Source organism: Myripristis murdjan, chromosome 21 (assembly GCF_902150065.1).
Source record: "Myripristis murdjan chromosome 21, fMyrMur1.1, whole genome shotgun sequence".
Lineage (NCBI taxonomy): Eukaryota > Metazoa > Chordata > Actinopteri > Holocentriformes > Holocentridae > Myripristis > Myripristis murdjan.
In genome coordinates, this window is record NC_044000.1 from 20,630,325 (window position 1) to 20,652,719 (window position 22,395).

The following is a 22,395-nucleotide window of genomic DNA, read 5'->3' on the forward strand; positions in this document are numbered from 1 at the left end:
CTGCATTCTCTGCTGCATCAAAAAATACATTCCAGAGATAGGGATCTCTACACTGCATGATTTATTTTGGGAAAATATTTCACATGTACAAACGAGAACAGAACCCACTAGGATTGCAAGCCAGTGGAGCCGAACACCAAAAGCGACATGTTATTTTTCACATTTCCCTCGATTTACAGTGCTTTGAAAGGCCCACCACTCCATTCCGGCTCAGTGCAGCCGTGGCCTTCTGGGCCAGTGTTTGATCAGCTTCCTTGTTTCCTGTCCAAACAGAGAGCCACAGGAGGAAACTGTGTTTACAGAGCCGAGCTCCGCAGTCGGAGCCCTGTGAAGTCTCAAGGCCACAGAGACACATGTTTGGTATTTCTGCTTCTATCTGGATTGAACATTCCAGGTACATGTTAAAGGAACCAAGTCCTGACAGACCTAAACAAAAACACACTCACACATAAATATGATTCACCCATTGCCAGGCCCAACACTGTGAGCATATTCAAACAAACTGATTTCCACAGACCTTGGGAAAATGAAAAACAGACCTTTCATTCTAGCCAAGGTTGAGAATTGTAGAAAGGGCTGAAGGTAAAGCTATGGCCTGCTGTCTCACACACCAGTTATGATTATTCATGAAGCCGTCCACAGGAGCATCACACAAGCCTTCAGCCAGAAATATCAGCATTTTGTTGATCCATACCAAATTATTCTCTGAGCTAATTTTTCAGTTTCCCACATGAACAGATTGCAAAGTGACTCTCTAGCTTTCATAGTGCACATATAAAGTTGTAAAGTTTTTCATTTCATAAAGTTATTTTTCTGTAATTAGTGTTAGTTTTTTTTTTTTATTTTATTTATTTATTTTTTTTTTTAACAAAAACCAGACAGTCTGAGGTCAAAGGAAAAAGGAGAAGCCACAAAAGAAGAGCAAGGATAGGGAGACAGATGAGTGAATGGCAAGCTGAAGTGATTTGAACAAAAAAGAAAAAAGCAACTTCTCTACGGATGCAGCAATGAAACTATCAGGGAGACTGAATTGGAGTGTTGGAGTGTTTTTCAGGGGTTCATAAAGTAATTTCCTTGTCACAAAGAGCTTTTAACATGGAGGTCGGTGGAGGCAAGGACACAAGATTTCATATCAAATACAAGGCCACACAGGCTCTGACTATTGTGGCTCTAATGCTCTGTACCTCGCTTTGTGGCTTGCCTTTACTTATAAAGCTTTTAGTATATAGTCTAGTTAATTGGCACAGTCACATGTACTGTTTACTTATATTTTTTTCTGTCTTTGTGACTATGTGATAGCCAAATTTTAAAACCTCCATCAACAACTTTGTATCAAAGCCGATTGATTGCCAACAGCTTTTGAGTAATTGAGTGGCTTTTCAGCTGTTTACTGGATTAGACATAGATCCACAAGCACATGCAAACATTTTGAATTAGTTATTTAATTTTGCAAATTCAACTGTAAATACAAAAGATTCAAACTGTGCACTTTATATAGACCTCTCTTATTTACATATATCTTCTATCAAAATCATTTAATTCTAATATATAATTCATGAATGTGGAAGGAGAATGTATGAAAGAGGTGATTTTATGCATGAAGGAAAAAGTATTATGGAAATGGAAAGCAAATAGTTTTTCAAATTGTATGTGGCTCAGAATCCAGTCCAGGTTGTTCTCCTGCTTCTGTGCACCAATGAGGAGGGAGATCAAATGCAAAAATTACAGCAAGCAATCCAAGTATTAATAAATAATATATTATCACCTGCAACAATCATTGCTTTGTCCACATTCCTGGCATTTCTTATGCCCAAGCAGGTAGAAATGCCTCCCCAGCAAATCCTCAACAAATCTTGAAATGGACAGAAAAGCAGACATGGTTTAGTTTAGTTTCTTTGTACAGCCCTCCGTCATCCTGATCTTCACATTCCCTCCATGCAGACACTACAAGACACTATGAAAAATGTCTGAAGTCATTTTCTATCGCTCCTTATTGCAAGACAGACCGCACTTTAGACACAAAGACATTACAGCATGATTGTAGTGGTATACACCTTCATGACAGTGTAATTAACTGAGGTCAGCCAAGTAGAGCTTGAGAATGAAATCCAGGTTAAAAAGAAACTTTGTAAGACAGTTTATTTTTATTTGTTTATTTATTTAATCATTCTTAGGGTGTTTCTGCTTTATTCAGTAGCAATAGTAAAGAGAGACAGGGGAGAGAGAGGGGATGACCTGCAGTAAATGGCCTGAGGTTGGAAATGAACCTGGGCCGCTGTAGTATGGACTTCAGGTAAGGACTTTAAGCCTTAATATGTGGTGTGTGCTCTACCAGGTATGGTAAAATAAGAGATATGTATAAGTAATTGAGAATATTATTATTATTATTATTATTATTTTATTTTAACAACATTTTATTACCTAATTAGTATTATTTAATTTTTGCTTGTCAGGGGGCAGTTATTACATGCATGTTTTCTCATTTTTATTTACATGGGAGTGAAACATGTCTATGTGAAAATTAAAAAATGTTTGAGGTTAAAAAATGTATTTTACCATGACATTGAAAGTGAGTGTGTGATTTGTTGAGGGAAGTGTAGATTGAAGTATATATGAAATGTAAAATATGCAGTTTGTTTGTGGGATTAAAAAATACCTCATACAAGTGACTGCGGAAATATAAGAGATGAGAATAAATGTATGCGAAAGGCCCAGAGTGAATAAGATCTACATGCCGCCTCACAGTATGGCACATTTTCATGCACACACAGAGACACAGGTGGAAGCATTTTAGGCTTTGGTTAACACATTCTTTCAAAAGGCACTTTATTCAATTAAATAGTAATTTACAGTCACTCAGAGGCTAAGCACTCTCCCCTCATTTCTTGAATGGCTTTAAGAGAGGGCAGTTGTTTGTGATCACATCTTTTGAAGTGACCTGATGTCAAAGTGGCAGCATACTGGAACGTTCCATTACAGCACTGCTCTGTATCCGGCTGATTGACACTGAGACACGTAGGTGGTGGAACGGGAGAACACACATTTCCCGGTCAGTTAGCGGCTCAAGGTTGCAGGGAGCCTGTGGCGGAGCGAGTGACCTTGTCTAAGCTGGAGCCGACAGAGAGAGACCTTGAGAGACAGCAGAGCAGCAGGATTTGGCTCTCAAAGAGCTGGGAACATAATGTGATAATGCATTGCTATATATCTCACCACACAGTACCCATGCGAATGTGGACGGCATGCAACTGGCTGGAAAAATTGATTTTATCCAGACACGTTTCTCATTCCTGTTACTATGTAGTTCATACTGTGGAAGAAAATAAATAAAAGATAGAAGATTTGCGGTGTGGTTTGAACAGTATGGGGGTTTATGGATCACAGAGTTTTTAAGCATAATCCTGTCTCATCATCCAAACTTCTGCAGAGGGTGTGATAGGATGATGTAAAATGTTCACAAACTACAACAACTATAATTTTAGGTTGCTTGAAAGATGCCTTCTTTGATCTTCTACATGTGTCTATGCCTTAATTCCCATAGTCCTATACTTTGCAATGGAAGATTTCATGACACAATGCCAATATATGTGAAATACAGCCATGGGCCACATGCATTTTGTAGATTTTGTATTTTTTACACAAACATTAGAGGTGAAAATCATAAATGAATGTTCCCCGGGGGTCAGACCAGGTTTATTCAAACTTTTTCACCCAAGTTGACTTTCATTTAATCGCCGTGTTAAGTGATTTTGCTGTAGGGACTCTGATAAGAAAAGATATATTGAAGTTTCGTTTGGATGTCTCTTGAGATATACGATCTCTTTTACAAGAGAGACCCAGTACAAGACCGCAGCAGTTAGTTGTCAAACATTTCACACACTTCACAAACACAGAGCAACACATTAAATATACAACAAACATCTCCAGAAGTCCATGCAAAAGGGGGCAACAGTTCAGGACACAGGTGCATTTATGTGACAACAAATATCCTTTACACAGACAAAGACAAATGGATTGAAAGAGGTGAGATTTATATCCAATGAAAAGCTACAATTTCTGAATCTGCACGAACCATGTTAGGTAATAGTAGCAGCCCTTTCCTAATGTTAACCATGTTGCTAATGAAGCTAACGAAGCAAATAAAAGTGTATAATGTTAAGTAACATTCATGGGACTGTTGCAGAACATTTGCAGATGTTAACAGTCACATGATGCTGATGCAGGCTCCACCACATTGGCTATAAGTTTAAATGTTGATGTGCAGTGTATCTTTGCTTCAGAAACATTGACATTTCCACATATCTGTTGGTGTGCAGAACTGTAAAATGGTAACATTTTATTCTGGCATCTGGGTTTTCTTTTAACTGTCATCTTCAGTACGTACACAAACTGCAGTCCTAGGAGGAGATTAATTTTTCCTCTAGCTGACAGGGAGGCTTTTTCCACCGGTGCATTGGGCTGTTTTGGTTAGGGAGGGAAACTAAAAAATGCTCAGTGTCATTCTTGACAAATTAGTGCAGTAGAAGCTGAATTAGTTAAGTTTACCATCATAAAGCTTAAATTTTCAGTGCCAGTGCAGAACACAGTTACACACTCACAAAAAGCCATAGTGGGAGAATGGGGTGAGGCGAGCCAGAGGTAGACCCCTTCCTCTGAAATGCATCTAGGTAACCACAGCCAAAAGTAATCATGTGACCACAAATTAAAGAAATGTAGTTCAAATTATGGGATCTATCTTGGACTCAAGCACATGGAGACAGTGGTAAGCAACCCACAGCCAAAAAAAATGATTTTTGTCATGCCAAATAATTTAAAGTTATCAGACTTATATCTTAATTAAAACTGATATCTTTTGGACATTAGTGCATGTTAATTTAAGTCAGTGTAAGCTATAAAACAAGGTCATAAACTTAGCATGATCTGGATCTGAGCCACTGTGTGAAAAGCTTTCTCAAAATGGAAGCTGGTGGGTAAAACATACCAGTCATGTTGGGGCAAGTTGAGCCTAGCTGCAAATGTACAGAGTAACCTGTGTATTTATTTTCTGATTTTCTAGAGTGAGATCAAGACGGTAAGGCAGCACAAAAAAAAGACATATAGGCGCTCAGCTTCTTTCGATACTCTAAAAAGAGGAGCAAGGCAAGAGTCAGAGGGGCGGTCCATTCGGTTTGTGGCGAAGGACCCCAAGACAGACAGAATGACACTGAAGAGGTACATCAACAAAACAAGCAGACAAGAAGAAGTTTCCAGAACAGGTTATGGCAGCCCAGTGAAACCTCATCAGATTTTTGATGATAACATGGAATTTGAACTTCCCGGCCACACCAAGAAACTTGCAGACCAGTTACATGCATTTACTCCCATAAAATGCAGAGCGCTTTCATTTGAGTCAGCAAGCAAAAACGGCATCACTTTAATGGGTTTTCACTGAGGTCGCGATGGGTTTGAATACAGAAAGTGCAACCACCCTAAAGGCTTCATCACTACTTTGACATGAAAGTTTTCAGTTTGTTAAACTGATGGCATTAATAACATTAAGAATAATCTCAGTATAATCTCAGTTTGATTTTGTGTCATTTTTCTATCAGTATTTAATGATTGCACTACTTACCCCTAGAGAGCTCAGTTTACCCAGCCCCAAGCTCATTTTACCCCAACTTTGGGTCAATTTGTGCCGAAAGACCCCATTTCTTTGATGGGTCATTGTTTTAAAACCATAATAACTAGATAACTTGTTTTAATTTCTCTGGGTACACAACAACCTGCGGTATATATTGTAACTATGATTTGAAATAAAGACACATTTATTTTGGAGTAAAATCATCAAATGCAGAAAGTGGCTCATGTTACCCTGCTCTTTCCTACACATCAGCAGCAACAGTATAACAGTATGAGGTACAGTATGTCAGTGAAGGTCAATGAAGAGACCAACGTCAGGATGTTATCAAGTACTAAAAAGATTCGGGGTAGGGGATGGGGTACTAATCTGTGCCCAGAGAAGAGCAGTGTTACGTGACAACGCAGTGGATGATGAGATGCTTTCATATCAATGACAAATGTACACTCATATCAGCCATACGGACACACACACACACACACACACACACACACACACACAAACTCCAAGGCCTGACCCCATTTTCTTCAGGTTGTGACACACTTATTCTTTTAATCCGTTGTTTTGCCTCTTGTTTCTTGTTTTTATCTGCCTTCATGCCCTTTGTTTTCTATTTTCCAACACATTGCAACAAACCTGTTTGTGACAACAGCTTTATGAATAAATCTGACTTGACATGACTTGACATCAAGAAGAAACTGGTATCTCACTCTGCCCTGATTTCCTGTGATTGCAACATCCTCACAGTACATGGAGAGGAAAATACAGACTCAGTAGCTGGGTTTACATCCAAAATGTCTTGCATATTTTAAGAACATTTCACAAATTCGATACAGGAAATTGTGAACTAATGTGGTTTTCCAACAATTATGTTATGTGATTTACCTTGAAAGGTCCACGTTCAAGTTCAGGTTAATTTGACCCCGTGGCGTCATTGTTTTGCAAATAAAGTGTTTGAAAGAGGCAAAAACCACCTCAAACAAGCATAAAAAAATATTTGCAAAATTGAGTTTTTTTGGAATTGTACTATTTCCATTAAAATTTTCTAATGCGATACATCAAAATGCGACTAAACATACGTTGATGAAAACATGGCTAATGTGTTCACATGAATGATATGGTCCAACATGCCACAACTACAACTACAACCCACTACTAGCTGTATAACATTAGCTTCTGTATAAATCAAATGTGTTAATAATATCTAATGTCTAATAACTGTTCAACGTGATATCGGGGTGAAACACTGAGGGGTTTCACCCAATCAAGTTATCATTTATCAAAAGTCTTGTCTGGTACTAATATCTAGGTCACATTGCTTGGTTCAGGTTATCATCAGGTTATCATCATCGTTTATCGTCATCGTTTAGTTAGCTTGATCAGAAATCATCTTGGCCACCAGTGATGCGGCACATGCTGACCATGTGGTAAATAATTAGATACTGGTCATTGTTATTTTCAATAAAACAACAATATAAATGCATAAAACTAATTATATCAATTGTCTTAATATGCCAATAACAACAAAAAGGTCTAACAGTGTTTGTGGTGTTATTTACCAATTTATGAAATGCATGTTTCTGACATTCATTGACAGATTAGGGGTAGAAACTTGTGTAGGATTGTGCAGGATTCTAAATTTCAAATTGGAAGAGATCTTAATTTTCACAGCAAAAACTGTAAAAAAAAAAAAAAAAAAAAACACTGGTGGCATAACCATATATTTTCCTGCAGGGCATCACAGTTTGTTCATGTTATTGCAAAAGAAAGGTGAGTGAAGGAATCAGAGAGAGGATGACAGTGATGAAGGAGGACTCCAGTGAAGAAGATGAAGAAATAATTTTCAGATCATCAATGACCGATTCAGTGAGTGAGGATAAATCTGTCCTGGTGTATCACCACTGGGAGAAGCCCACATGAAAAGCCTCCAAGAATCCAACAGAAAATGAGTGGAGAGAGAGGACGTGAGAGGCATCTGGGTTGTTCATTTGTATGTCATTTTAAAAATGAGCACTGGGATAGGCTCCAGCACCCTGCAAACTTCATCAGGGTAAGCCATGTGGAAACTGGAAAAGTAATGAATATAAGAGCATTTTTTAAAGATTTTTAAATGTTTTTTTTTTTTTTTTTTTTTAAAAATGCTTTTACATTACTTTTTATGTGGTTACTATTCAGTTGGTAGAGCTGAAGGTAGTGGTAAGCATTTACCTTGAAAGACATGATAAAGTCAGTAAAAAGTAGTATGTGTGATATAAATGACCAGGAAAACAATTACTTCATCAAATAGCCCATTTAAATGTTTACCATCTGGACTCCCTACCAGTTTAGGCACATCAAGTTGTGCTGAGCCGTCCCTGAGATGGACCGTCTCCAGGGCGTCACCATTGGTCGGACAGAAATTTAACAGTTCTGAAACACAGCTGCTTACAACCAGGAAGTTGCTATGGCTACGCTTGTGAAAGTTGTACTGTAGTTGATAATCTAACCATGTATGTTTTTTTTTTTTTTTTTTCCATGAATCACTTAGTTACACTAACATAGTTAATGTGAAACTGCCATTTCAAGTTGGCCTTGTTGATTTTGAAAAATAAAATGCCTGTGTGGGGTGCTGGTAGAGAGGGGAGGAAAAACTAGCTGACACATCCACAGGTGACCAGCAGGACTGCACTGTTAGTTAAAGGCACATCTAGGTAGCTGTGTTATAAAGGAAACACAAATCTCGACTGACATGCCAGTTAAGCACATGTGTATGGAAAAACGTCACTATTGTATCTCTCTAATACCAGCTGTGTGAATGTGTAGAGAATATGCTTTGGTAGCTTAGAGGTCAAGCCTAACTTACCACTGTTCATGTTAAAAAAAAAAAAAAAAAGTAGAACTACTCTGTGCAGGAAAACAAGACAGTTGCTATGCATAGGTAAATTCATTTTCTGAATATTTAGCTGACACCTACATTCACTGAAAGTAATGTTTTACTTTATAATGATCACCTAAAATTTGCACTTTAATACCAAACCTGTACGCCATTCAAAGCTTTAAGTAATTTTGTGCAGTTGTTAGGCATCGGGTACAGTGCCAAGAGAATTTGTGTAATTAAAAAATGTCGAATAAAAAAATAGTCAACAAATAGATAAAAATGTCATAGCGGAGATAGAACTGGAGAGAGACACCATGTTTCTCCCAGTGATGACCTTCTGCCATCACTTTAACTTTGACTGGCTGTTGTTGAACTCGAAACAAAAAAAAAAGTCCTCTTTTTTTAAAGGTTGCTAATGTACCTCATGAATGGTGGTTGTCTGGATTTGCCTGTTGACCCTTTGATACAGCACAGTAAATACACTAATACAGATTTGCTGAAGGTTCTTAGGGGTGTTTAGATACATAATGTTGAAAGTTCTTATGTGAAATAGGTTAAATACAGGCACACGTTATTTGAATGCCACAAGCAAATATCAGCTTTCTAAATGGTAAAGAAATCTTTGTATATAAAGGCTTTGAGGTCAGGAGGAATAATGCGGGGCAGCACTTTAAAAACAGCAAGAAACTTAAATATTTTCAAGTAAGCATGTGGAACGAAAACGGAGCCTGTTCAAGGCCTTGTGGACCTTTTGTTTTGAAGTAAATACCAAGTATTACTCAGGTCAGGCAGACAGTATGACTCACTTCCTGCTGGTGATTCACTACCAGAAGTCTCGACATGTGCTGCTGTTTTGTAAGGTACTTGGGTATCAAATGAAAAACATTTTGCTGAAAAATTTAGAGACTGGTGAACTGAGAATGGCAAATCAGTTTTATTTCATGCCGTCTTTCTTACTCTTATCACTTGAAGTGGCAAAAATTCAAACTCCCGGCTTTCCTTCACTTGTAAATTTAATGTATTCTTCACTTGCACCGTTTCTTCTCCCTCACTTGGTGCTTTTAACACACTTTCTCCTCATATCTAAGCTCCTCTCTGTCCTCCATTTCTCACCAGCCTCCTCTCATTTCTGCCTTCCTCGCCTGCCCCTCTCCCAGCCTCCTCCCCTGCTCATGTATCTGTTCCTGGCACGCCAACATTGTTATTAGTGTCATAATTTACCTCCTTATGCAAACATGACCCTGTCCTCGATATGCTCAAAGGCAAAATATTCATACTGTAGTCACCGTGAGACCAATAAAGAATGAGATAGGAGGGACATAAATTATCGCTACACAGCTATTTCATATTTCACTCAGTAGCCCTCCCACGCACACACACACCCACAAACACACACACACACACGTAGTGGGTAAAGTGATGTGTGCGTGCGTTTGTGTGTGTTTCCAGCAACGGCCATACATATGAAAAAGGTATATTTCACGGCGTGACATATGTTTTAAATAAAATAAATAGATCAGCAAGGACAAGGAGGGATAGAGAGGGTATGGGGAGAGAGTTGAAGAATGGAGACAGATAAATGGGATATGCATATAGGAGCCCAGGTGGGGCTTTCTGCATTTTAATCGTTGCTGTGTCTCAATGTTTTTGAAGACTGCTGAGTAAATCCCTCGTGATCCACTGGGTTATACAGCAGACCAGGTTAAATAAAGGGAATGACAGTGTTTATAGAGAAAGTGAGGATGCTTGTAAGTACCGAGGGGCCTTAATGAAGTGAACCTATCAGAGTGGCACTAGGGGACCATTGTGCTGTATGGATTCAGTAGCGCATGCAGACTCATGGGTTTGACCTTGGCTGCCTCCATCCCTCCCTCCTCCCCCACATACTACCAACCCTCCAACCCCACCCCACCCCTCCTCGTCCCTCCCCTCCCATGTCCCACTCAACCTTGGCTAATTAGCTCACATCCCAGTGGGATATGTTCAACACACAGTTTATCCACAACAAGGACATTACAACTGCAACGCCCCACCTCTTCAATGCCTCTCACTCACACCCTCATTTCACTGGCACTTTGTAGTGTGTTTGTTTGTATGCCTACCTCTGTGTGTGTGTGTGTGTGTGTGTTTACAAGGACATAATACAGGTAAGCTGTGTGTTATCTTTAATCCTTCACGTCTGGCTCTTCAAGTACACCTGCTGGAAAAATGAATGTGGTATCTCAGAATAATCAAACTTATTCTGAATAATGTGCAGATTCATTTAAAAATCCAAAGACCTAGCTACTGTTTTTGAGACCAGGCTTTCGTGGTAATCTGTGTTAAATAAAACAAAACAAGATAAAAGAAAAGAAAAGAAAATAATAAAAAGGCTACATTTTCAATTGAAATTTTTATTTTATTTTATTTTATTTTGTCTGATCTATCTATGAACAGGCAACACAATTTGCCTGCATTTTGTCAGAAAAATAAAAAGAGAATGAAATGAATACCAAACGCAAAAATAAAAACACAAAACATAAAAGAGCAAAAGTAAAAAAAAAAAAATCAAATAAATAAATAAACAAATAACTAAATAAATAAACATTAAAATAAATAAAATAAATGATAATTAAAATAAAACAAAAAATACCATAAATACAACACAATAAAATTAATTTTTTTTTTTTTTTTTTTTTAAATGTATGTCTATATACCACAAGACAAAACATTGCTATGCAGCTTCACACAGCACAACACAGCGGAGAACAACACATCGTAACACAAACAAACAGAAGGCTGCAATAACTACATTTAAAGTTCATTTGAGCAGTGGCTTGACTTGCAGGCAGAAAAGCTAGCATCTGCTGCTTTGTTTGCTGTGAGCAGGGTGACCTTGGGTTTGTATACCGACCTTGTACAGTGTTACAGGAGCAGAGGGCGAGAGAGAGACGCAGGCAGACAGACTGTGGAAAAGCACAGTCAAATGGAATACAATATTTAACTCTGCCTGAACATCGCTTGCTTCACTTCAATAACCACCGCTGATTGTGGTAAGACAAGGCAGGACGGGAAAGACAAGTGTGTGTGTGTGTGTGTGTGTGTGTGTGTGTGTGTGTGTGTGTGTGTGTTGTTTACTGGTGTTCAGATATTGAGAGGGCCACAGCCGAGGTAAACAATGAGCAAAGCTCTGTTTGCTTGTTCAGGGAGAGGCTCTGTGTATCACTGAGGTGTATTCATTAGCTACTGGGATTACTACACACACCAACTTCAGAGAGCCACATGATACAAGCACAACACACACAACTCCTGTCTACTGACATACTTAGAAACTGTACATTTCCTTCTGCTTTTATCAACCTCATCTAAAGCAAACTAGACAAATCTCTCCTTTTTACTCCCAACACACACACATCCACAGTGATGTGTGCACACGCGCGTGCACACACACCCACACACACACACACACACACACACACACACACAAAATCACTCTCACTCTGCTGTAAGTTAGAGACATGAGTCCTTGGAAAGTGCAGTATTCAATTTGTAACTCCTATGGAGACAAGGACACAGTCCTTTATGAGAGCAGCCACGGAGAGAAAATGGAGGCAGTCACTATAGCAACCGCCAGAAGAGCGCACAACAAATCAACAAACAAAGCAGTGCAAGACTTTTCCAGGAGAGCCATTTAATGCAAAGCCTTGAATCCTACAAAAGTTGTCCTCTCAAGTTTTTGAGGCTTGTTGTGGAGTGTCTGTGGGTGTCTAAGCCCCAAGTGCTTGGTAAAAACCTTTGTTTTCTCCAGACTTGTGTTTCAAGGCCGGCACTGCTGAAATGTGCCAAAGAGCTGTCTTCTTGGGTCATGGCAACCTCAGAGTTTCATTTATGTGAATCAGCCTTCAGGAAATGCTTACTGTTGCAAAAGCACACAACATAAAAAACACACGCTTATTGAAAACATTTGTGTGTGTTCATGATCTGCACACACAAGTTCACAGTTTCAAAGTGTTGGCTTAAGCGTTAGATTAGGCACGGAGGGGACAAAAGCCACAAAAACCATAACAAAAACTCCCTATTCCTTAGCTGATTGAGCTGAGAATTAGTGAGATATCTTTTAATTGGGAAAACATGAGCACTGGGTGATGTGACACAAAGCATTCTGCTATAATCCATTGTCTCTTACTAATTGCATGATCCTTTATAAAATGATTCCCCAGCTGTAGCAAAGTTTGACCAAAACTTCCTCCTAAACATCACACACTAATAACCTGAACCACCAAAACCAACATTTTTATGACAGTTATCTCTATCTCTCCTTTGCTTCCAACCGTTCACCCCACTCCTCTCCTCCTCCTGCTTCGCTCTCTCACTTTCCCATGGTCCCTCTCTTCTTCGGTAGCGACCTTGCTCTAAATTTCAGTAGTAGACAGAGCAGCAGCATGGCTGATGCTGTCTGACTCCGACTGTCTGGGTGTCATAGCAATTACTTTGAGAAGTGCAGATCATAGACACACGAGTGTTCGTTTTGTGTGTGCCTGTGTATGTGCAGACACACACACACACTCACACACACACACGTACATGAACAATCCCATTTGTTTCAAACGTAGATGTTTTTTTTTTTTTTTTTGCAAGATTCTATTCTCCTTCTGGGATTATGACGTGGGTGAATGCATGTGCTGTTACTTCATACAACCACAGTAATACATTTTATTGACATTATTGCACAAAATGAGAGATGGGAGAGGGAATATGGAAGATGGGCTTGTTTTCCTGTTAAATTCTAACAAAGCCCTCTTACATTTGATGTAGCAGTGAATGTCTCGAGGTAAATTTAGCTGCCATGACCCAGGGTGAGCCGGCAGAGTCTCGGATACAACACATGTAAGAGATGCTGGGATAAGAACGCTCACCAGCTGCTGACACAAACACACACACACACACACACTGGGTGTTGTGTGGTAAGTGTGTTGGCTTGGATCCTGTGGCTATGGGCAGGGTCGCCATGTGCCTTGCTTGTGCCCAGGACAAGGTGAGCTGCAAAGGCCCGGCGAGCAGATTATTTAAAGGCTAGAGGACCGTTTCAAGCCCTTCCTTGACCCCGGGCCTACTAACCTCTTCAGTTGAGTTTAACAGCCCAGCATGGGCCGCCCCATGCTGGGCTCGGGATCAGCAGGCACAGACCCAAATAAAGAGTCTGCTCCATATCACAGAGAACACACTGGACCTGTGGAGCTGATACCATGACTCCTCCTTCCTTTTTGTTTTTTAATTTAATGCTGTATTTGCTGGGGAAATCGCCTGGAATGTGATGTCATGTTGATAAGCATCCAGTTAAAAAGGCTTTGAGTGATGAGGTAGGCCTAGCTATGCATGTTACTGCTGTATGGGAATGGCAAAACGTTGTATTCTCAAAAAAATCCACATTTCATTAACATGTCCTCTCAAGAAATATTACATTTGTTCACGGGAAGAAGGGAAGAAGGTGGAGTGGAGAGCTACTTAAGCCCCATCCCTTGCAAACTGGATAAAGAACAAAGGAACAAAAGGAAGACCTAAGAACATGAGACAGAGAGAGAGAGAGAGGGAGAGAGGAGAGAGAGAGAGAGGAGAGAGAGAGAAAGAGAGAGAAAGAGAGAGGACGATAGCCCTCTTTTCAACTCTGTGCCTTTGCAACAAGACATAATGTAATCTCTCCTTGAGACGGAAGGATTTTTATAACCTGTACTGGCTGGGCCTTGAGTGGGAGAAAAGACAGGCAGAGCGAAGGCTGTTTATCCCACAGCGACCTTGGTATAAACATGTGAAAAATCTCTCAGTTTTCTCTATCCAGTAAATCAATACAAAGACATTCTCTTTCTGAACAATGCTCTGGTACTGCTGCGAAAGTTTTTCATCCTGCCTCCATTCACGGTGATGTCCTTCAATCTTGCAGAGCAGGGGGGACTAAGGTCCTTCTCAGTGTTACTTTATGAATGCAGCCAGGCACTCAATGCCACTCTTTCTCCACCCCAATGCTAACCTTTTATGAACACCATAGCATATGAGAGTGAGGACCTTTGTTGAGTGGCAACTTGGGCGTTACATAAATTCAAGGCTCACATGCCACACTTACAGTAAGTCAGGACTTCTGCTCTAAACTTTCATTTGTACCCATCTTTGCAAGAACTTGCATAATTTTCCACATAGTTTCTCTCATTTTGCCTACTTTCCCTCTTTGTTTCTGTCTCACCTTGAAGCTATTTCACCCCCTTCTCTCTCTTTCTCTGGTAGCAGTCAACCCTAACCTGTGATCCCTCTTAGGAGCAATTAAGATAAACCTCTAATTCATCTGCTTTATCCAAACCTGTCTCTCTCAGTCTCTCATTCGCTGACTTCCACCCCTCCCTCCCTCCCTCCTGCAACCCCCTCCTTCAAATTAACGCTACACCCTGCCCCTCTCCTTCCTCCTGCTCCCCGTCTTCCTTTAGTGACAGATGCAAGGAGAGCATTGAGTCATGACATCATAATTCACCAGCTCCTGTTTTCACGGTTAAATCAATAACAGTGTGTCCGAGTCAAGGTTGGGGGCCGGCCTTCGCAGCTCTGCTCTCCCCGCTCCTTTCTCATAGAAAATCATATAAATTGTCCCTAAAATAATTAAGCCTTCAGATCCGTCTGTGGCCTATTTTTTACCAGCTCCTGCCTGATAAACGGCACCACAGGAGAGTCAAGGTAAAAGCTGAGAATAGATCCGAGGTCTGATTCTCTACCTCAGTTTCTCTTTTGAGCTTACTGTGCGTGCGTGCACACACACACACACACACACACACACACACACACACACACACACACACACACTTAATAATAGACTGTTAATTAAAGACCTACTGAATAGCTATTGACCTCAGACATTGCTGTATTTGGCCATTGGGGTGCACATCAGGCTCCTATCTTGTCACACTTAAAATTCAATGATTGATATGGTTTCTTAAGAATATCCTTTTTGTAAAATGTGTGAAAGAGAGGGAGAGTCAGATATAGATAGATATAGACAGACAGAAAGAGAGAGAGAGAGAGAGAGAGAGAGAGAGAGAGAGAGAGAGAGAGAGAGAGAGAGAGAGAGAGAGAGAGGAGGGGGCTGGAGAGGAGGTGCCAGAGACTGGGGAGGCGGAATATGTAGAAAGTCTGAACAAGTTCTCAAAGCACGGGGACAGACGGGAGCTAATATAAACGTGCTGCCGTTCACGCGGGGCTATCAGGGGCTAAGAAAACAGCGCAGCCTCTGTCACTGACCTGCGGTGCTTCAAAGAGACAGCGGGACGCGCCGAGCTCCGGCCCATGTGAGCAGGCAGCGGCCATGGCCACGCTGGAGGGCTGCCACTGCCGGGGAGCAGGCAGCCGAAATAACAACAGCATCCTCTACAACATTTTGAAGAGTGACAGCCTTGCGACCACCGAGGAAAAACATCAACATCAACATCAACATCAACATCAACATCAACATCAACATCAACAGCAGCATCAACAACAAACACTGCACCAATTCTTGCACAGGACCTCCTCCCCCTCTTCCTCCTCCATCTCGACCTCCGCCGCCTCTGCCCCAACTTCCTTGCGGGAGCTACGGCAACAGGCTTGCTCCTGCGGCTCGACGCGGCGCCGCGGCGTGCTCCGCTCCCCGCAGGTGACGTGTAAAGCGGCGTCGGCGGTGCTGGTGAAGACGCTGCGCTTTGTGAAGAACGTGCCGTGTTTCCGCGAGCTGCCCGAGGACGACCAGCTGATGCTCGTGCGGAGCGGCTGGGCGCCTCTGCTCGTGCTGGGGCTCGCGCAGGACCGGGTGGATTTCGAGACCACGGAGACGGCGGAGCCCAGCATGCTGCAGCGCATCCTCACGGGTTTACCGGACAGGCAGAGCGAGCTGCCTGCCGGGCAGAGCAGAGGGGCGGCCGGGGTCTCTCTCCTGGACATCCAGGCTATCAAAGCGTTCCTGAAGAAGTGCTGGACTCTAGATATCAGTACCAAGGAGTATGCCTACCTGAAAGGAGCCGTGCTGTTCAACCCAGGTATGTCTGGGTTCTCCTCTGTGCGTAATGCGCACAGGTGGCAAGCAGTTGATTTCACAAGTATAGGAGCATAATATAACCAAAGCTGTTATTGCAGCGCAGATACAAAGCAGATTGGGAAGGAATAGACTAAGTTTATTTATGATCTGTCTTCACTGTAACATTCATTTTATTTAAACATTACAAGCTAATACGCCTAATCATTTTAGCTAAAGTGGTGGTTGAGTCTATATATTGAATGAGATAAAGGGGTGGTTGAGAGCCTATTGAATATTTACCTTAAAGATAAACTATGTGTGTGTATATATATATATATATATATATATATATATATATGCCATCTATCTATCTATCTATCTATCTATATAATTTAATTTGAAAACGAGTCCCAAAATGAGTATATCTCTTTCCTGTCCTGTCCTGTCCTGTCATGTCCTGTCCTGTCCTGCCTTGTCTTCAGATCTGGAGGGTTTGCGCTGTCTCCATTATATCCAGTCTCTGCGTCGGGAGGCGCACCAGGCGCTCAACGAGCACGTCCGGCTCATCCACCGTGAGGACACGACGCGTTTCGCCAAGCTTCTCATAGCTTTGTCCATGCTGCGGGCCATCAGCCCCCCAGTGGTCGCTCAGCTCTTCTTCAAGCCCGTCATAGGGGCCGTCAACATGGAGGAAGTGCTGCTGGAGATGTTCTATGGGAAGTAGGTCACCTCCACAGTGGACTGAGGTTGAAATCAGCGGATTCAGCTGGGAGAGACAGACCACAAAGCATCAAGCTCCTGTTGGTTTGAAGGAGACGAGTGATGGAGGACTGTGACTGAATTTATAACTGCTGTTTGTGGTAGAACTTCAAGGACTGTAAAATGGCAAACACATGCAAGTGTGTGCATGTTAGTGTGTGTGTGCATGTCTGTGTGTGTGTGTGTTTGAGAGAGAGAGAGAGAGAGAGAGAGAGAGAGCAGGGTGATGTGATGAAAGAGAAAAAAAAAATGGAGGAGCTGCTGGACTTCATAACTTATTGCTTTTTATATAAACTATTTTTCTATAATAAAAAAAAATCTCTGAACTGTTATTTTTTTCTTCCCTCCTTGTGCTAATTAGTCCGGATGATAAAGAGCTGTCGTTTTCTTGACACACTTTCCACAGGGGGCAAGGCTCCAATCAGCAGCAGAGAGCAGTATTCAATAGATTGTGATTCGTTTCTTGGTAACACTAAGCCTTGACGAGTACATCTCCTCAAAAAACAGTTGAGGCTTGTTGCCTTGAAAAAGCAGAGTCACATTGAGTCAAATCAACTCAAACCTGTCAGCAACAAGTTTACAAAAGCCCTTGATTAAATTGTAATATTTTGACTGTCATAGATTGTTACAAAAGCCTCTTGTTAATGAGTCTTATCCAGTCTTACATAAAATATAGGTACTGTAGGGGGTTGAGCTTACGATCTTTAGTGGCACTGTATTGACCTCTTTCACAGCAGCCATTTTAACACAAAATAGTAGGGTAATCACTGGTGTTACTGATGGCATTAGTTGAGGTTTTGTTCCATTTAGATGTAACAGAGCCATCCCAGTGAGTCAGCATGCACAGCACCGGGGCCACTTGCTCTGTTACACCTAAGTGGAACTGAACCATAATTAATGTCATCGGTAACACCAGTGTTTACCCTACTATTTTGTGTCAAAATGGATGCTGTGAGAAAGGTCTATAAGTAATGGTGAAATGCCATATCAGACCACCTGAGGGCAACATTATACCGCATACAATAATGGTGGCGCATACATGTATATTACGCCACTGACACACACACATACACATAGCAAGAGGCACAGGTGCAGAGAAGTGTAAAAAAGAGAAAATTACCTATGGAGCTGAATTGCCTCAGGGAATGTTCTACCTGTCCCTCCAAATCCGGTCATTATGGTCTGAATTTTCCCTGAGGCACAATAAAATGCCCCTGGCAACGATCTGCAGGGAAACTGGAGGATTTTATTTGCTGATTTTTTCTCTTCCCATATGTTGCAGAGGCACAAAACAGCTAAAGACAGCCATCATTTCAACATTTCACTCCATACAGGCATAGGCATTTGGACTGTAAGCAATAAGGGAAAAACTTTTATCCCTCCACATATGACCAAATGGTTTTATAGAGCCCCAACTCCAGAAACAATTACTGGATTCGCATTTCCAGCAGCTATGCCACTTAGTCATTGTTAAACAGCCAGATGGTACGTACCTGTGCTAGATCCCCGTGGCCTTGTTTTGGCTCCTTGTGACAAAACAGCCTGGCCAGGAGGTTGCTGCGTTACACTTCGAGATGCCCTGCTTTCCTCATTTTCAGGTCGTTCCCAGGGAAGAGAGAGAAAAAGCCAAAATAAAACAGAGCACATCTCCTATGCTGAAAAAAAAAAAAACATGTTCTTGCTCAGTCAGAACGCTAACCAGACCATGAAGTGACCTCTATTGTTGTCGGCTGGACCTTGATAACTGGGATCGCTGCCATCAGTGGCTGTGCGACGGCATATGGAGCCTGATTTTGTGTGTGAGTGTGTATGTAACAGACAATCAAGTGAGAGTGGAGATGTGTAACAAGGTGGCAGTGACCATGGTGAGGATGGACCACATCTTCACAGGTTGTACCCATAGAAATGTCACAAAGCAGGTCCTTTAGCACACACACTGATAGAAGCTTTATTCTTCCCGTATGATGCAGACCTCCAGAATGAGAGGGACTAATGAACAGAGAAAAGGAAGATAAAGAAAGTAGTTCATTCAGCACAGTATAAAATCTCCATCTTAACATGTCATGTAGTGTCATTTATGGTTAAAATCTGTGAGGAAAAAAAACCTGCCAGTGGGATGAAATATCCCACTTGTTTCTAGTGCAATTTCACTTGTTCCAGGAATCTCTCTGGGAGCAAGAATAAATATGTTGAGACACGGCAGAATAAGGAAGATCAGCCCACTTAGTGTAAAAATGGCACTTGATTCAACACAGTTCTGGAAACAAGTGGGATTATCTCATCCCACTGGCAGATTAATTCACTTGTTTTAAGAAAAAACAAGACTGAAACACTGAATATGAGACTGCTTGTTCAGATGGATATTGTTGCACTGTAATGTGGCTCCAATTGTTTTTAAAGAATCATGAGATGTATTTGTGTGTGAGAAGGGCTTGATGCAAGTGTTTTGGTGGATCTGCTTGAGCACAGCCTGTTGTAGAGCTCTCCCTCTGCTGGCTCAGCCTCCCTGCTTCTCCATCATTGATGTTCAACACTGATTACGAACTCATCAGTTTGGCAGCCTCGCCTGTTAGTGCTTCTGCACAGCCATCTGATAGTTATCACAGTTTTAAAAAAAATGAGATGAAATAACAGCAAGGCAGAAAAAACTGCATTTCTCATGATTTTATTGCATCTCACTTTAGCTTCTTAATAGGAACAGATGCTTGCAAATGGTGTTTTTCAATTGTAACTCAAAGCAGAAATGGCCTTGGCGCTGTGTTGTGTATTTTCTTTCCTCCTCAGTGCCGTGTTACCACATGCGACCAAAAGAAGAGTTGGTGAAGGCAATAATGAGTGCGGCCAGCAAGAAATATGAGACAGGAGTTGGACGTTCAGATGAGCCTGTCAGTGGTAACTCTTACACACCTCCTGGTGGCCTGACAGGGCATAGCAGAAAAGGAAAAAAATGACAAAAATGCACACATATGAACACACACAGACACAGAGACACACACACACACACACACACACACACACACACACACACACACACACACAGACACCCTTACACATATGCCACTGAGGACGGCCCTATGAAGATATGCTTATTTCTGTCTCTATCTCGTCTCGTGCTCCCTCTCGATGGGGCCTATTTTCTCTCCAATTAAGTCCTTAATTGCTCTGGATAATAAAGAGTCTATTAATCCTGTGTCTGCTAATAAAACTCCAGCTGTCAGGCAGGAGGCTGCCAACACGCAACAGTCACCAGCTCTACTTGTGGTTGACAACATGGTGTGTGTGTGTGTGTGTGTGTGTGTGTGTGTGTGCCTGTGTGTGTGTATGCCTCCGAGTCTTGGCATCTTTATTATTGGTGCCACAGCTGAGGTACACTCCAGTCCAGTATTATGGTACATACTATGGTTCAGTTCCTTTTTCACTGATGCTGTAATAGTTATTTATTTACTGGGTGTTGTGCAGTTTTTAATGCACCATCTGAAAAAAAAAATCTTGAGCTTTAGAGGTGTTTTTGTGTCCCTTGACGGTTACAAAAATGTTCATTATATATCTTTAACGATGAGAAATTCCTTTCTTGGTCTCGCTGTCTCTTTTCCTTCCTCTATAACTCTGTCCCTGACTTTTTATGTCTCTCTCTCTCTCTCAGGATTGACACAAGATCAGAAAAGCTGATTTCTGATCCTGTGCTTGCCAGCATTCAGCCACCAGTCCCCGCCTGCAGGTCATGTCAGCCCCCAGGAGATGGCACTGTTTGCTCAACCGCCGTTGTGCTCATGTTGCCAAGTGAAAGTTGTCACATCAAATGAGAGTCCTTGGCTCCAAGCCAAAACATCTCTGTTATATCAGCACATTTTAAACTGTCGGACTCCCTTCACGGCCTCAGGCATTCAGTGCTGTCTAATCATTCACCTTTCTGCTTTGCACTCTAAATTGACATGCTGCTGTAGAGGAAAATGTTTGCCAGTGTGGTATTGATTTGATTCCGGAAAGGAGAATCATCACTGTTGATTTGGGTAAGAGGCACAGTCCAGTGCTGCATATAGGACAGCTGTCTCTTATTGTCATCTTTAATAATGCTATCTAATATAATTTATGTGAATTATGAGTGCTACATAATATACCTCTCATGTTTCACTGTTTACAAAGCAGACTTCACAATGGCTCCTTTGAGGTTCACCTCGGTGTAGGAGACGACTTGATATTGACTTTATACCAAATGTAACAGTTCATATTAACCTTATTATTAACTAGGGGAACATGGCTGAGCCCACATAATTATTTACGGCAAAAATAATCTAGCAGATGGAGTGGAAATGTCATACACATGCACACATGCTTTCGAGCTGCTCAGCACTACAACAGTCTTGTCGTGTTATCCGCTGCCACTGAAGCAGTCGGGGATTAAAAGCACAGCTTAGTTCTGTGGTGTTTAGGGGCATTTCAGCTGTAGTTGTTGAAGGAGAGGAGGAAAGTGCTTGTTCTCGTGCCTCCAGCCAGATTTTCCACCAGTGATTCCAACAGACAAGCTTGCCTCTTTAACCATTAGTCTACTGTTGTCCCCAAAGAGGCCTTACAGAGTAAATAACATGCCTCTGATCTGACTAATAATGTAGCATTTTAGGAGTGTAATAAAGCACATAAGGAGGTTCTGAGTCAGTGCCAACAAATGGTCAAACCGAGAGACATGAGGGAAACATCAAGAGGAGATCAATGTTTTTAATGTGCAGTGAGAAAGTAAGGGCAACTGATAATGATTGTGTTTCTATAAAGATAGACATTTCTTTCCAAGTGAAAATTGTGTTTATATATATTTATATAAATATCTATATTATATATAGAATACATATCTATTTGCTATGCATACTCAGAAATCACACCTTCAAATATAATTAAAAAGTCTTTCAAAACACAAATGTATTCTTTTCTTTCCTTAAACATGAACTATCCATATGAACCAAAGAAATTATCAGGATGGGAATAATATTATGTTTTAAAAACCAAAACATTGAAAATGCATTTACTTTTGAATCTAGAACTGTAAAGGACATATTTTTTCGTGTGGGACTCAAAATCCACCTTGTTGTCTTAACAAACCAGGAACCACATTGCAAAGTAGTGTACAAAACCAGCATAACACTTATACACAACTCCTCTTTCCATGGA

At 41.2% G+C, this 22,395-nt stretch overlaps 1 protein-coding gene across 1 annotated transcript; it reads left to right on the top strand.

Moving 5' to 3' along the window:
* Positions 1-15,646: 15,646 nt before the first annotated feature.
* Positions 15,647-17,567, top strand: LOC115379897 (nuclear receptor subfamily 0 group B member 1). The gene is made up of 2 exons (XM_030080861.1): positions 15,647-16,498; positions 16,959-17,567. Exons 1-2 carry the CDS (start codon positions 15,793-15,795, stop codon positions 17,198-17,200), a joined length of 948 nt encoding a protein of 315 aa, XP_029936721.1. The 5' UTR covers positions 15,647-15,792; the 3' UTR covers positions 17,201-17,567.
* Positions 17,568-22,395: the final 4,828 nt, after the last annotated feature.